The sequence below is a fragment of the Hakea prostrata genome, chromosome 6, assembly GCF_041222555.1.
Source record: "Hakea prostrata isolate BN-2017 chromosome 6, UWA_Hpros_2, whole genome shotgun sequence".
Classification (NCBI taxonomy): Eukaryota; Viridiplantae; Streptophyta; class Magnoliopsida; order Proteales; family Proteaceae; genus Hakea; species Hakea prostrata.
The window spans coordinates 10,022,670-10,040,311 of record NC_142605.1 but is presented as its reverse complement, the minus strand read 5'-3'; the positions used below and the strand labels follow the sequence as shown (position 1 = coordinate 10,040,311).

The window sequence follows — 17,642 nt, the reverse complement described above, 5'->3', positions numbered from 1 at the left end:
AGTCTGCTAATCTCAGAAAGATTTTGTTCTTTATTCATCCAATGTCAAGGTTTTATTTAGACCATGTGTGTGTTTGATCTGTAAGTACCACCGAACAATTTAGAAAATTCATGGGCAGCAAAATATTTCAAATAGAACAAAGGATAGTGCATTGAAGATAATCAAATTACAAGTTTTATCATAGTAAAGATTGTGAAAGAGAAGTACTCTAGAATCTAGATGGGATAGGGAGTGTGTTTTAAATTATTAAATTAATTAACCCTTCAAAACTAAAAATTAGGGTTCGGGTCAGAGTAAATCAGGGCCAACCCGACCCTATTAGGGTTAATCAGGGTGGGCCGGGTTAGGTCGGACCCTATTAGGGTCGGGTTAGGGTTTAAACCCTGACAAGGTTGGGAAGGGCTTCTTTCAATTTTAGTCTCCAGGGTAGGGTGGTTCAAGGCTGGCCCAACCCAACCTGAAGCTCTTGACACCCCTACTCCTAAGGTAATTTTAGGTATGACCCTAGCTCTTTTAGTTCCATCAGTCCAGATTAAATGACTCCATCATACCAAGTCATGCCACCTCAAACGACTTTCTCATAGCTTACCATTTATTGGAGCTACTTCCAAACCAGCTCTAATATTATCGTTCATTACTTTATCCTTCTTAGTTTTGCCGCTCATTTATCTCAACATCCTTATATCCACTCCCTGAATCTATCTATATGATGTTTCTTAACAGTCCAGTACTCTAAACCATGTCTCATAGCTACACTAGTCATACTATAGTCCTATAAAATTCTCCTTTAGTTTTAAAGGAATGCGTCAATCACAGAAAACCCCCAAGGCAACTCCTCACTTCATCCATCCTCTTTTGATTCCCCAAGTCAACCTCTACATTTATTTATTTATGATTGAGAGCAAGCCTAAACTAATTTGTTTGTGGAATCTCCTTCTCATCAAGTTTTACCACCTCATTATCTGTCCATGTGACATCTAAGCCCTCGAAGACTAAAGTGGAAGGCCAAGAGAAGGCCCTAGTGTTGCTGCCAGCACCTAGGTTTGCTGCCCAGTGGCATATTGTGATTTTTATTTTAGTTTTTAGTGTAGCTTGCTATCCAGAGGCAGAATTGGAATTCTGTCCAGCCAGGGCATATTAGGTATGCGAGACTTTTACTAAACATGTTTTCTGTTATTATTTCAGGTCAGTCCCCGTACAGATTTGAAAATAAATACCTCGCGGTACTTGACTCAAAAAAGGCTGGGAATTCAAGTAGATTAGGGATTCCAGCCAAAGATTTGTATAAATAGACCCCTCCACTTGATGGGAAGAGCACATATTGAATATTGATGAATAAAGCTTCTATTTCAACTATCCCTCTGGTGTTTTCAGTGTTATGTGTGGGGGTTCTAAGCTGAAGTCAAGCGTAGACACCTATCGTGGTTGAAGAATAAAATTCGATCTCATTCTCCACTTGTATCCTTCCATCAACAAGGCTTCCCGTTAATAGACCCGTCCACTTGATGGGAAGAGCGCATATTGAATATTGATGAATAAAGCTTCTATTTCAACTATCCCTCTGGTATTTTCAGTGTTATGTGTGGGGGTTCTAAGCTGAAGTCAAGCATAGACACCTATCATGGTTGAAGAATAAAATTCGATCTCATTCTCCATTTGTATCCTTCCATCAACAAGGCTTCCCGTTCAGACACATTGGCAGTCCACAGCATTTCACCACAACCCTTCCCCCCCCCCTCCTTTTATTTTCTGTTTAGGAATCACCTCCCTTGGTTTGAAGCCTTCTCTCCATCCCCATCAGGAAGTGGCATACCTCCACAACCTGCCATCAGATTAACCTCAAAATCCAGCTATCACACCACCACATCACCCCTGACTTTCGATCCAAGTTGCAGCCCATACCAACCAGCCATACTCCAGATCAGCCAGTTCTTGTTTTTATGACCCTATTTCCCTCCAACATCAAGATGGTTGATATCTCCACATTCCACCATCCAAATCCATTAAAACTTGGTGAGCAGAATCTAGGCAATCAGATCTATACTCAATCCAACCATACACCCATTATTCTATATCTCACCAAAACCATCCACCAATAACAAATAAAACCATTAGAATCTTATTACCCTAACCAGGAGATTCACATGTCTTGTCAGTTCAAACCCCCTCCTGACTTCACTACTTGGGCTTGGAAACCAGTCCTGCCTTAGAGATCTTGAAAGACTTAGTCCTCATTAGAGTGAGGCTACATCACCGAGCATGCCCAAAGTTACAGACTAGATATTCCGTCTTTGTTCTACTTATTTGAAAACCTTTTGACTCCAAGTGATCACCATATTTCTAACTCGGTATTAATCCCTACTGGTGTCTCATCTACCAAATCAAATATCATTAGCAAAAAAAATACACCTAGGAACCTCATCTTAAATGTCTAACTAAATCATCCATGATAAGTGCAAATAAATACAGGCTTAAAGCTGATCTTTGATGTAACCCAACTGTAATCGGGAATTTGCCACCTTGGCCTTCCACAGCTTTTACACTTGTGACTGAACCATCATGCATATCTTTGACTATGTTAACATATTTACTTGAAACATTTCGCCTCTCTAACATTTGCCAAATTAACTCTCTATGGACTCTATCACAAGCTTTTCCTAGGTTAATAAAGACTATATGAAGATCCTTCTTACACTCTCAATACCTTTCGCTAAGTCTCCTACTAAGTTATATAGCTTCCGTCGAAGACCTTCCTAGCATTACATGAAATTGGTTTCTCCATATTCCGTAATAGTGATTTCTTGTCTCAAATGAGTTTCAATTATCCTTTTCCATAACGTGATAGTATGACTAATCAATTTTATGACTACACATATTGCAACTTTTAATATCCCCGTTATTAATTTTTTTTCTAGATTGGTACCATAATGTTTTTCCACTCCATTCATCTAGAATTTTTCTTGTGCTCATAATCTTATTAAACAACATGGTCAACCAACCTAGCCCATGGATTTCTAAACTCTTCCATACTTCTATTGGGATTTTACCTGTGCAAAAAAAATATAGGTAACAGTTGATGCAAATAAGTCAACTAGATGGCTTACTTTAGTACTTCTCTTTCTTTCATGGGTGGGTTTTGATCCACATGACCAATGCATTAGGAGAAAGGTAAATGATCAATTTCAACTTTAATTTTGAGACAAAGATAATCTTGAGGTGGACCATGAAAATGATGTTTTTCACTACTACATACATTAATATTTATGGAACTTGAAAGGTTGCTTAGCAATGGGAGCAATATCTCTCTAATAATATAATTGAGTGAATTGGCCAAAAATATTACAAAGCATCCATATTTCTTTTTCGTTTCTCTCATTCATTTGAGTTTTAAAATATGAAATCGGGATAGAATTCTACGTGGAAAAGAGAAAAGATACATCGAATCCATTTCCTTTACAGTATTTTTATAAAAACAGAAATATTTGTTACAAAGGAAAATAACTATTTTTCCATTAGTTTCCAAACATTGGACTTCTAGAGATAGATAGGTGGATTTCACTAGAAAACATGACATCTCCCCCCCCCCCTCCCTCCATCCTGATAGTTTTCCATTCCCAAATTACAAAGTATTCTTCTCCAGTCAGATTTATGCAGTTCTCTACCCTATATAGTCACCCTTCTTTTGTTCTCAAAATCCCCAAATTGCCATTTCTTCTCTAGAGTCCAGATAATGACACTCAGTTTCCATTGCTTGCTTCTGTTATAACCATCCAAAATATTTCCCTATATATATCAATTGAAAAGGGAAAAACCTCTTTAGTTTTCACTGCCTTTGCTACATATAATCATTAAAGGTTAAAAACTATATATATATATCAATTGAAAAGGGAAAAACCTGTTTAGTTTCCACTGCCTTTGCTACATATAATCATTAAAGGTTAAAAACTATTTAGATTCCCAACTCTCTGACCACATAACCATAATCAACTAATGCATTGGTTCTTCTACCTCCCATTGTAGCTAGTTGTCACAAAAAAAATTTATTTTATTTTGGTGTGCTCATTAAAAGATCAAAAAATATTCCCACTCAACCTAGCATACCCTAACAATTTCTCTTCAGAAATATTAACACATTTTAGTGACAAGGATTACATAAACTTAAGTGCCCTAATTACGGATCAATAATTGAATAACTGATATGATATTATAAAACATGATGGTAAAAAAACCCAATTGAGACCTGACACATCCAAAAAGTTCCTACAAGCTAAAGCAAAGCATTTACTTGACCAATGCACAGAAAAGGCAGCTACCTTCAGAAGAAGTCTCATTGATATCTGAATCAACTGGATCAATACTCTCGGAATATACATTAAGATGAGCACCTTCATCAATATCCTGCACACCCAATGCAAACGCTGCAGCCCTACTCTTGCCCATCTCCTGAACAACTCTTGCTGCTGCATGAAGCACCGGCCTGGAGAAGCTGCGGAAAGCACTCTCCAATCTAAGAATAATCAAATCATAAGCTAGGTTAGAAAAACTATCAAAATAAATAGCAACAAGTAAATTTAAGAGAGAACTCTCTAACATTACAAACTTTTTTGCATTTTTTATTGATCAACAGAAAACCAATCAATCAAATAAAAGAAAAAGACGAAAAAGGACTAAGGGTGTTAGAAAAAAACTTTAAACAATCAAAACAACAGCTGAACTTGAACAAAGGAAAGAGAGAAGAAGAAGAAGAGAAGAGAGATGAAGAACCAGCAGAAGAGGCTTGCGATTGTAGCTAAAGAGTCTAGAATTGCAGAGCCCTTTTATTTATAGCTTCTAATGAATCTAATACAACTTGAGAGACAAGTAATTGTCCTCTAGAAAAAATAAACAAAACATTACAGATTTAATAACTTTCTAGCTCCTAAAATAGAGATTTCTGAGAATATAAACTAGCACCAAAATAGAAACTATCGCCAAATTATAAATTATGCTTCTAGAAACTCCCAAAATATAAACTATCACCAAAATAGAAACAATCACCAAACTAGAAAGTATGCTTTCTAGAAACTCCCAAAGCTTGTGTAGCAACATTCCTACATTAGAAATAGAAAGTAAAGTAGCATCACTGGCATAATACTGTTCACGTGTTTACTAACGTGAACAGTAAAATAGCCCAAAACTTGCATATACTTCAAACACTTCCCCCTCGAGCTGGAGCATACAAATCTCCCATGCCCAACTTGCAATAGATAGACTGAAAACTTGGTCTAAACAGAGCATTGGTGAACAAATCAGCCAGCTGGTCAATAGAGCTCACAAAAGGAGTCGCTATAAGCGTCTTCTTGACTACATCATGCACAAAGTGACAATCTACCTCTCTATGCTTCGTCCTCTCATGGAACATTGGATTACTAATAATATAAGTGGCAGCGTGATTATCACAAAACATTTTCATAGGGGTAGAAACTGGAAATCCCATTTCCTCTAACAACGAACGAAGCCACATCAATTCAGCAACGGTGGGGGTTATAGCCCTATACTCAGCTTTAGCACTAGATCAGGCAATGGTGGATTGCTTCTTACTCTTCCAAGTCACAAGATTTCCACCAAGAAAAGTACAATAACCTGTAGTTGATTGGCTATTAATGACGGATCCAACCCAATCTACATCAGAAAAGGCAACCAAGTCCATACTCTGATTTGGTCAATAGACTTTTTCAGGCGCACTCTTAAGGTACCAAAGTACTCTCATTGTTATGTCCTAATGGAACTTCCTAGGATACTGCATAAATTGACTAAACACACCAACAGAATAAGAAATATCAGGACAAGCAACAGTAAGATAAATAAGTTTCCTAATAAAACTCTTGTAACGATGGACATCATCCAATAAGTCACCATCATCACGTCCTAATTTCAACTGAGGATCCATGGAAATGCCGCTAGGTTCAGAAGCAAGCATGCCAATCTCAGTCAAAAGATCTAACACATACTTCTTTTGTAACAAGCTTACTCCCTGTTTCCTATGGATCACTTCAATCCCCAAGAAATATTGTAGATTACCTAAGTCTTTGGTTTGGAAAGATTTTTGTAAGTGTGCCTTGACTACGTGGATTGCTCCAACATCACTACCTAAAAGAACAATATCGTCAATATAAACTACCATGATGACAACACAATCACCTTGTCATTTAACAAAGATAGAGTGATTAGAATAATACTGCACAAATCCAAAAGACTTCACGGTCTTGCTAAATTTCTCAAACCAAGCCCGTGGAGACTATTTGAGTCCATAAATCGCTTTATGAAGCCTGGAAACACAAATATTGTCCTCCCCCTAAGCAACATACCCTGGAGGTTACTTTATGTAAACTCCATCATGAAGATCATCGTATAAGAATGCATTTTTTATATCAAGCTGAAAAACAAGCCAATCATAATTCACAGCTAAAGAGATTAAAACACGGACAAAATTAAGCCTAGCCACAGGAGAAAAAGTCTCAAAATAGTCCACACCATATGTTTGTATATAGCCCTTAGCCACTAAGTAGGCCTTGAACTTTTCAACTGTACCATCAAAATGGAACTTAACAGTATACACCCATCAACAATGGACCACATCTTTCCTAAGAGGTAAGTATATTAAAGACTACATATGACGAGACTATAAAGCATCCATGACAGCTTTCCAGCCAGGAATTTTAAGAGCCTCGATATGATGGGTTGGAATATGAACGGCAGACAGAGACAAAGCAAGGCAACGAAAGCTAAGAGGGAGATGAGAGACAGAGACAAATTTGGAACATGATAAACAATGTTAGAGCATAAAGTACAAGTACGAGTACCTTTCCTCAAAGCAATTGGTATGTCATCTGAAGGTGGAGGGGGATCTCCACTAGAAGAATCCACCGGTGGAGAGGATGAAGAAGGAACATCCGTAGGGTCAGCTTCAGACTCCACTAAAAGAAAGCCGCTAGTATCTTTAGGAGGAACTATACTATCCACAGTATGTTTTGCCAACTTATGTCTCTGCTGATAAACCTGTAGAGGAACACTACTAGTGGAAGAAACTAAAGAGGGAATAGGAGGAGTATCATCCAAAACACAGTTTTCAACAGACACAGATTGACTAGGATAATAAGGAGTGTCTTCAAAAAAGGTCACATCTATACTTACAAATTGTTTCTAAACAATCAAATCATAACAGCGAAAACCTTTTTGAGTACGTGAGTACCCAAGAAAACTACACTCAACAAAACTGGGGGAAAATTTATCCAAAGGATGTGGTATGTGAACAAAACATAGCCAAAAATTTTGGGTGGAATTAAAAATGGTTTTGTAGTGGAATAAACAACTGAAAAAGGAGATTTTCAGAAAGCAAAGTCATAGGCATTTGGTTAATTAAATGACCAGCAATCAAAACCGCATTACACCAATAACTCTTGGGAGCATTTATTTGAATCAAAATACCGCGTGTAACCTTCAAGAGGTGACGATTTTTGCATTTAGCCACTCCATTTTGTTGGGGAGTGAATAAACAACTGGTTGATGAATCATTCCAAGAGAATCACAAAGGTTAGATATATCATGTTGCACATATTCTAAAGCATTATCAGACCAAAAAATTTTAACAAGAAAATTGAGTCCAAATTTCATGAATAAAACTTTTAAATATAGTTAAGAACTCTATCCGATCCTCTAAAAGATACAACCATGTAAGACGAAAGTAAGCGTCCACAAAAGTGACAAAATATCGAAAACCATGCCTATTACTAATTCTGCAAGGACCCCAAACATCGGAATGAAGAAGAGAAAACACGGACTCACTACGAGGGATAGAACGTGAAGGACAAGTGGCACAATCATGTTTCCCTAACTCAAACGCTTCACAATTTAATCTAAACACTGACTTAAAAGAAGGAAATAAAATTTTTAATCTAGCTAAAGACAGATGGCCTAAACGATAGTGCCACTGGAGAGCATTTACACCATCATCAGAGAGAGCCGCAATAGGGGCAAGATAGTCCAGATAGTAGAGTCCATTCCTTTCACACCCTCCACCAATAATCTTCCTCACGTGAAGGTCTTGGAAAACACTAATGGGAGTAAAAGTCACATAATAGTTTAATGCTTTAGTTAACTGACTAACGGATAATAAGTTAAAAGAAAAGTAAGCAACATGAAGTACGGATGACAAAGTAAGAGAAGGTGTAGGAGAAACACTTCCAAAGCCTAAAATAGGTGTGGAAATCCCATTAGCTATGACAACATAATTTTTAGTGGTAAATTTAGAAAAAGAGCTAGAAAGTGATGACTTACCAATTATGTGGTAAAAGGCCCTCGAATCGATGATCCAAGGGGTGGGAGTAGAAGTGAGAAGTGTTGTGTTACCTACATAAGAAAGTGTGGCAGTAGAAGTACCAGTGGAAGTGTTGGTCTCAATATTTTGCAAACGATGAAGGATTTTGGCTTACATCATTTCTTACAGTCTTAGACAAGTCCCCTAAAGAAGATCCAGAACCACTACCATTGTTTGCTACAATATTAGTACCACCATCGAAACGGCATTGATTGGAATGTTGCTTGGCCCACTCTGGATTTCCATGTTTGGCCTAACAAGCTTCCACTAAGTGCCATATTTACCACAATCAGTATAAAGTCGAGATGTCTTATCAGACAACTAAACACCATAACCTCCAGAAAATCTGCTAACTCCCCTTGAACCACGATCACGTTCCCTTCCACGAGAGGTAGTGAGGCTGAATTTTCTCCTTTAGAACTTTTTTCTGCAAAACTCCCTTCAGGCATGGCAATATGTTGAAGTCTAGAATATGTTTCACTAAGGTTGGGGACTTGCTCACCAACAAGATGTCCTTTGACAAATTTCAATTCAGGGTTCAATCCTACAATAAACATGGATACAAAAAATTCATTCCGTTGGGCCTTAAGTTTCTCTATATCTATGGTAAGAGGTTGAAAGACATTCAACTCCTCCATCGTGCTTTTAAAGGAGTTGTAATACTCCTGCAGAGACTTGTTAACTTGCTAAAATTGAAATAGTTTTCATAAATACTAAAAATCTAAGTCATATTTTAAACTTGGGAATAGATCTTTTGCAAGTCATCCCATATTCCCTTTGCAGTCCTATGGAACATAACATTTGCTGCAATATCAGATTTCATACTATTCCACATCCAAACTTTGATGATTGCATCATCTTGGATCCAACTAAAATAGGATTTGTCAGTCTCAGCAGGAGGTTCATCCTCAATGAACTTAAGCTTATCTTTTGCAAGTATGTAAACCCGAACCACTTGTGACCACAGTAAGTAATTAGAACTACCTTTGAGCTTGATGAATGTAATTTGAACATTGACATGATCTCCTTGAGATCCTTTAGATTCAGCCGTATTCAAATCAGTTTTCCAGATTTTGAAGTAGAATGAACACAACAAAAATTCTGCAACCTTAGGACTGAATAGGAGAAAAAAAAAGATTTGCAAAGTGCAGCAAAAAGAGGTAACGAAGGTAGGTAGAAAACAATATTTAATCCAAGTTCTGGAACTTGTAAGGGTAAGGTAATAGGTGAGAAGATCAGTTCACATGAATACTTGATCTAACAGTCCATAATATACAGCATTGGGTGGTTGCACACCAAGAAAAACAGAAAAACAAAGAGAACTTTAGAAGAGAATATTGAGAACGTCACTATTTTGATTCAAAACAGCTCTAACTAATACCATGTTATAAAACAAGCTTTAAACAATCAAAACAGTAGCTGAACTTGAACAGAGGAAAGAGAGAAGAAGAAGAAGAGGAGAGATAAAGAACCAGCAGAAGAGGCTTGTGATTCTAGCTAAAGAGTAGAATCGCAGAGCCCTTTTATTTATAGTTTCTAATGAATCTAATACAACTTGAGAGATAAGTAATTGTCCTCTAGAAAAAAGAAACAAAAAATTACAGCTTTAATAACTTTCTAGTTCCTAAATAGAAAGCTCTGAAAATAGAAACTACCACCAAAATAGAAATTATCACCAAATTAGAAACTATGCTTTCTAGAAAGTCCCAAAACCTGTGTAGCAAGATTCCTACATTAAAAATAGAAAGTAAAATAGTATCACTGGCATAATACTGTTTAGGTGAATAGTAACGTAAACAGTAAAACAGCTCAAAACTTGCATATACTTCAACAAAGGGAAATGAACTCCTCCAACCTTCTCATCACAAGTTTGATAAGAGGCTGAGGACGTCTTGTTTTTTGTGATTTATCTTTGGCAGACTTTGGTGGGAGGCCATCCTTCAAGTCTGCATTAGAATCCTTTGATGACACAGAAGGTGCCTCCGGCATCTTAAGAATCTCTCTGGTCAGTCGGTACCACCCAGCAGCCCGTTCTTCAGTCCTACAAGAATTGAATGTCAGATTAGAAAAATTCACTATCTTGAAATGGCATGAAAATCTATCACAAACAAAAAAATAAAAATAAGAAGCTAGTTAATACACATGGGAAGGAAAAGGGGAAGTACCTCTCTGTGTTATCAAATTTTCCTAGTATACAAAGTATTGCCTCAAAACAAACTCTTTCACTCCCATCCAGAAGGAGTTGATAAAGCACAGATGTAAACTGAGATTTAATATCAGGCCTTTCTGTAAACACAAAATTTTGGGTTGTGTCAACAAAGGGTTTATTTGCATACGCATGTACCAGTTTGGAATTACAAACGAAGAAACATAGATTTACCATCTAATACACGAGCTCTAGATATTGTATGGCATAATCTAGCAAGAGAAACCCTAGCAAGAACATCATCCATGGATATAACATCATATAGAGCCCCTGAGTCACAGAACATCAGTCAGTCATTTTTCACCATAAAGAAAAATCAGTCTTAGCGCTAAAAGAAAGCATTATTACATATTTTAGATATACACAGGCAACCACCAAAAAATTCAATATTCAGCATCATAGTGGTTAAGGTGTCATCAAGGCTGGGCATGTCTACCCCTCAGATATATGAGCTATATGATAACAACAACAACAACAACAACAACAATAAGCCTTGTCCCAACTAAATGGGGTCGGCTACATGGATTCTTGCCCTCCAATCGTTCTTTCGGGCCATGCTAGATCGGCCTAGCTATACTATCCTTTCTCACCACTTCTCCTAGGTTTCTTGGTTCCCCTAGTCTTCTGTTCCTCATTGAGCTATATGATAAAAGTTTTACTATTACAAAGGGACACAAATCTTAAAGAGTACCACACCTATAAGAGAATTACAAAAGAGCTTCAGATACATCAACCTTCTTATTAGTTACTACTGACATGGAGCAACTCAAGATGCTGAGAACTGAATTCATGTACCTAAGTTCATTGCTGGCCTATAACTGAACTTCCGCTCAGCGAAAAGTAACTTATTTTGAGGGGAAAAGGTGTGTTCACTCAATGGAACCTTTTTTGGTTACATAGGATGTCCATGCCCTTCAAAGGTGTTTCTACTCCTCTAAAAGGAAGGCGATATTTTTGTTGCTAGCAGAAGCGTGGTTCCTATACTGGAAGTATCCGTGGTCATGGTACAGGTGGCCAGTATTGGCCAACACATCCATTACAGGAACTTCTACAAAGAAAGTTCTTCTGGTGATACCACTACACGTCTACACCTACATCTAGGACTTCTACTAATTCTATTTCTTGGGACACGATTATGCTCAGATTCTCAAGCATCTTCACCAACTTGAGACTGACATTACCCGTACAACTCCTTCAGCCCACATAGGTACCTCTGCCTTTCTCTTCACCTTCCCCAGAACATCAATTAGTAACTCTAATGCTTCTAATATATGGATGATAAGTCAGACTTGTTTCGTTCCTTATCTCCACGACATACTGCTTGACCTAAAATTAATTTCCCTTTTATTTCCTTTAATTTAATAGGCAAGGTAAAAGGTTTTTTTTTTTGGGTGGGGGTGGGGATGTGGCAAGTCAGGAGGCTCGAACTCAAGAGCTCCTTGTGGGCATGCACTTAGTGCAGCACAGCTCAACAACAATTCTAGTCAGCTGTTCTCTTTCTTGCTAATGGTTCCTCTATTCCACCCTCACTCACATCATCCTTCACCGTATCATCTGTTCTACACGTCCTCAATTACTTTTGTGAGTCTTTATCTATCAGTCAACTTACCTAAACCTTTTGGCAAGGATTAGAACAGCCATGAAGATAGAGAAGCCAAGAATGGGACCAAAACATCCTCAGGCCAGCAGAAAATCCGTCCATACTACTCGGGGGCAGAGAAATCATCTCTCAGGGAAGGAGAAGCACCCGCTAGAGTGAACTAGCAAGAAGCAGAAGAACAAACTCTACAGACACGTAAGTACCACACAGACTGCTGTCAGATAAGTTTTTTCTTAGCATAGAAACAATTCACCCATGACCAGATTACTTACCACCAGTCCTGAAAGGTGAAGGAAAAAAAGGTAGGAATTTGTGTTCTTAAAAAACAAAATCAAGTTATCATTTTCCCTACGATTCTCGGGCCATATGCACAATAATGTACTGCAAAGATTATGAAACTCCTTTGGGAGAAAAATAAAAACAACTCTCAACCTATTTTTGTTTTGTGCTTTTTCCCTCTAAATTAAATAGAAAAGGCTTCAAAAATGAAACCAAATGCGACCAAAAAAATTTATTGACCAAAAACGAAAAATGAAATGATACCAAAGAGAACCCTAGTTCGTGTCTGGAGTCATTTTGAGTTCCAGTTAGAATTTGGTTTATGTCACTCATATGCTTACATTCAGACTTTAAAACCAGTACCATGGTCTGGACTTTCCAGGGGTAAGTAATAGGTTCTCTGCCTTTGTAACACATCCAGAGTGCAAAGTTGCCTTTTCTTGCTTTTAGTAATACAATTCTACCCTTTTTCCTCTAAAACAAAGACACTGACACCACATGTACAATTTGGTGAGGCCAGAACAGGAACCAACAGTGAACCAATTATCTGTACTTTGAGATCAACCAAACCTTGATTAGTCTTGACAATACAACAAAGAGATAACTGCACCTGCATCTTAGTTGCAGGAAAAAGTTTCTGATAACACGGTTTTCCAAGTAATATCAGCTAAGACTACAAAAATGTAAGAGAAGCATCCCAGGCCAGTTACTAGCACATGGAAATCAAGTGCCACAAACCTACCACATTTGATGCCTGTTTCAAACCCCTTTGACCAATAGAAAACATTAGCAGGCAATAGATCTAGCAGAAGATCCTCAATCAATAAGTTCAACACATCCATATGCATAACCACTGTATAGTCTAGTCAGGAGGTGATCCCGCAATACACTAAACCATGAATCCGACATCATATTCCTTAGTGAAGCATAAATTTGACGGGAAAAACAAAATAGGAAAAAATAAAATAAATAATTACCTCCAGGAAGCGCAGCCTTCCCTGCACATACATGAGAGGAAAATGTCAGTAAAGCCGAAAAACAGAGCATTACATACAATTGTAATACTAGTGCCTAAAATAATCCAATTGATTTTTTTTTTTTTAAGATAAATTAATTGGTAGCTAATTGGTTTGAAACATTAATTAGATGGAATACATCTAGGGTTAGACAATGTAGCATAATAATTTTTAATGTATTTTCTTAAAATTAAATTGGCAAGAAAGAATAGTAATTAAAGGATTGGAGTTGGTTGAGGAGTTGAGAGAAATTAGGAGAGATGCGACAAAAAGGAGATATAGGATTTGAACAAAAATATAATAAAAAAGAATAAAAAGTGAAGTGAAGATAAAATTGTGAATGAGAGAAGAAAATAAGGAAGAAAGTGTGAGCGAGTTCGATTAAGAATGAAACAAAAAAAAATAAAGAAGAAACTTGAAGTTATGAAGAATCTAGATGGGCGCCGGTGGTGGAAATCGGGGGCTATAAAGGAAAAGGAGGCAAAAGGAAAAGGAGGCAACAAAGAATACATAAATTTATATGTAAAATTGTGAGCAAAAGAGAAGAGGATGAAAAAGAAAGGAAGAAGAAGAAAACAGATGAACGTTCAAATGCCACCCAACTGCCCCACCTCATCAAAGGGATGTACATGATTCCCCTATTAGGTTATATTAGCTTGGCCATGGCTTCCTTAGATTTTTTAACCCATAAAAGGAGAAAAACCCTAGACCACATGGCAAACCCTAGTGAGGTCTCGGATGATCCCTTTTGATATTTTCACTTCCCTACTGTTGTTGACTGATTCTGTCAAGTCATGGGAGAATGGGTGGATCTCCTAGTTCATCACCCAAAAAAAAATGAAACTTTTTGTGTAAGTAGGGGACTCATAAATGAACAACCATATCAAATTTTGAGACAACTGTGACCTCATTTGATAAGGGGGGGGGGGGGGGATACTATAATTAAGACTAATGGACTGGAATCACATTTTGAACCCAAATTTTATAAAAATCATATCTGGAGTTTTAGGACCCGAGATTCCATCTCATTTTTGGTAAAATGGGACGGGAACAGATGGGAAGTGTGTCCCCGATTCTATTCCTTTTTTTGTTCAGATGAGATGGCAGCAAGCAATCGATAGAGAGAGCAAGCGATGCTAGTGCTCTGATCCTAGTATTCCTTGCTTCAGTTGGTTCAGGAAGCTTTGGCATTGGGAATACCTTGCTCGTTATATAACATCTCAGCTTCCGGATCACTATCTTTAGCTGACCTGGATTTGGCTCCACGTGCCCCAAGGTAAGAGTGTAGTGAGATAGGTGAATAGGGTATATAGCAAATCAAGAGAACAAGCACAACAACCTTACAGCCAGCGAGTGTGTAACATAAGCGAACATTCGGACTATCATTCTATATGTCCAGCTGAATGAAGCACACCAAGATCCAGACCAGAGTCAGATCAATGTAATGGAAAGGGAAGAGGTGTTGGTTATTCAACAAGATCAATTGTTGCCCACGTGGGGAAGCGCAAACTACAGCCTTTGAAGATTATTATCTTCCAAGGATTCTATGCCATGAATGGCAAAACTTCAGAACCGGCAGTTGTGCTGCCACAGGCCCACAACCATATTGGTGGAATCCTTGACGAGATGTTGCCTGTGCTACATCTTTCCACAGCACCCAGCCATGTTTTGCTGCCACTGCTGCTATTGATCTTGTCACTACAACAGCAAGCACCCCTTCTCTCAATGCTGAACAAATTTAGCAACTGAAAAATAGAATCGCTCTCGCTCTCCGCCTCACATTTGACAACCACTTCAAAGAGCAAGATCAACTAGGAAAGAGAAGTGTAGGCCCTCCTTGAGATGGGAGGAGGTTTGATCCCTCATATATCTATCTGTATCACTGTCAGATCAAAAACATACACTTTCATCCAAATGTGGATCAAAATGAAATTTTTATGGTATGTTGAAAATTAAGTCTACATCACATAATACATTCATCAAAAATATTAAAAAAACGTAAGGTGTACGCTATACGGTCGTCTTTGCTACTCTGTATAAAAACAGAACAAACCAAAACACTGTAGTTTAGGGGATCTAAAACCCAATTTCTAAGTGGATTCTGACTTTGATCTTATAAGAGATGTTAGTTTTAGGAGTCTACTTTAATTAAAATTAAATTCAGACTAGACTGAACTTGGGACCTATTTCCCTCATATTTTATGGTTTTGATGCATAGGAATTGGACAGAATCTGTGAACCAAAATTGTGAAATAGTTCACCACAAAGTGTGGGGACTAGATCCTAGGCGCTTATGGTTTCGATCTTTAGAACTTATGGATATTTTGACTTATTGATGTCGTTTTATTAGGTTTAAAGACTAGCCATTCTGAGGCTATATCAGATGCCTAATGCTTAATACCCGTTGACGCGTCGCTAAAGGGAAGCAGGATTAGTTTTCTTTTTGAAATTTTTACTTGATTATATGCATCATGCATCACTATTATTCTCTTGATTATATGCATCACTATTATTCTTCCATTGATCATCTTTTATTGGGTTTGGGTTATGTGATTATAATTGCGTACTTGTGAATAGTAGTGACAATGATGAGATATGAGATACGTGATTTCAATAGATATTGTGACAAAAATGGGGCAGAGTTTTATTATATTTCTCTACTTCACTTATTACAGGAGTGCATGTGGTATGGGATACATGTATAAGTTGTAAGTCATGATTATGTGAATTGCGCGTGCATTTGGTTGAGTAAAATATACCCAATAATACGACACACACCAACAGGGGTTTAGGTGTTGGATAACTCCTATGTGCCAATTTGATGAGATCATGCCAAACTACCTATTCCAGAGTATGATGTTAAATTCTACCAGAAACGGATGGTGTCTGCCAATGACTGAATCCCAACTGAAAGGTGATAGAATGATTTTCAGGTCTGGAGTCTGGACCTTGACTGCTCCCAACACAGTTAGCGTTTAATAGACAGGTATTCATTGTGTAAGCGGTACTAAGGTCATCGTAATGTGTCGCTAGTAGTACTACGCTAGGATTGACCAAGTAATTATTTGCTAAGATGAGGGTTTTTTTTATTTTCTAATAAATTGACCACGTATTATCATGGACTATGTGGTTTGTTTTATTGCTTGCTTCCACGATTATTCGTTATGATGGTGTAATTGATGCATATGGAGATACGATATGTTAGAGATTTGCATTGCATTTGCATCTTTCACTAAGATTGTGTCAAAAAGTTCACCTCTTAGAGGATGACCTTTTAGGTTGTGTTGCAAGTGATACTCTAGCTCTAGAGGAGTACACTTGGTTGGCTTAGCCACTTAGGAGGTTGACACATATGATGCAGATTGTGTGAGTGTAATTGTGCTTTTGGAGCATAGAGAGTTAATTTTTTTAATGTGATTTCCAACACTAGATGTTATTCTCTAACACAGTTTTGATGCCATGTAACAGTGCTTTGGATGTAATAAGATAGTATATAGCATTGGCGTAAACCAAAATTCTAGGGTTTACCCTATAATGATGTTGCCCTAGATTTAGGTTCACTCCAGGATCCTATTCATTAGAATAAGCAGTCAATTAGGGTTTAGAATACCCTGCAGTTGAAGGGAATGGGCTGATTGTGGGGTTCTAAGGTTAGGAAAGGTCTAGGGTTAGGTTTGTCAAGCGTTTTGGGGATTTAGGGGATATGGGGTTCCTTTGTGATATGTGTTATGAAGGTTAGGTTTATGCTTAATGGTCAAATATGTCAAAGATATGAAGCTCATCCCATGGGGGATATGGGATAAATTCCTTGAGATGGAAGTTTGGGTCAATAGGTGTTAGAATGGGTTGAAACTTTTAAGGAATGTAGACAATAATATAGCGATAGATTCCCCAAGTTTAGTGGGGGTTTGGAGGCTAAATTGAGTCCTTGTTTTTAAGGCCTTGGAAAGAATGAAAATTCAAGAAAATCATTATATCCTGAAATCCAACAGTCAGATTGGGGTCAAATTGGGATCTAAGGTCACTAGGGTTGGGGGGATAAGGCTCCTAAAGTTTGGGATAGATCTAACAGATTGGTGTAGATCTAACCATGAAATTTGGCTCTCTAGAGAAATTCAAAAGTTCAAGAAAATTCAAGAAAATAAAAAGAAAGGGTGCGATAGATAAGAAGAGTGAAGCCTAAGG

At 37.6% G+C, this 17,642-nt stretch overlaps 1 protein-coding gene across 1 annotated transcript in view; it reads right to left on the bottom strand.

Moving 5' to 3' along the window:
• Positions 1-17,642, bottom strand: part of LOC149012219 (SH3 domain-containing protein) — a 49,412-nt gene that overhangs the window by 15,357 nt on the left and 16,413 nt on the right. Inside the window, exons 10-14 of the mRNA XM_089158351.1 lie at positions 13,419-13,439; positions 10,737-10,832; positions 10,522-10,642; positions 10,212-10,397; positions 4,314-4,507 (exon numbers count right to left, since the gene is read on the bottom strand). Of these exons, the coding sequence (XP_089014477.1) occupies positions 4,314-4,507; positions 10,212-10,397; positions 10,522-10,642; positions 10,737-10,832; positions 13,419-13,439 (618 nt within the window). The remainder of the gene's footprint in view (positions 1-4,313; positions 4,508-10,211; positions 10,398-10,521; positions 10,643-10,736; positions 10,833-13,418; positions 13,440-17,642) is intronic.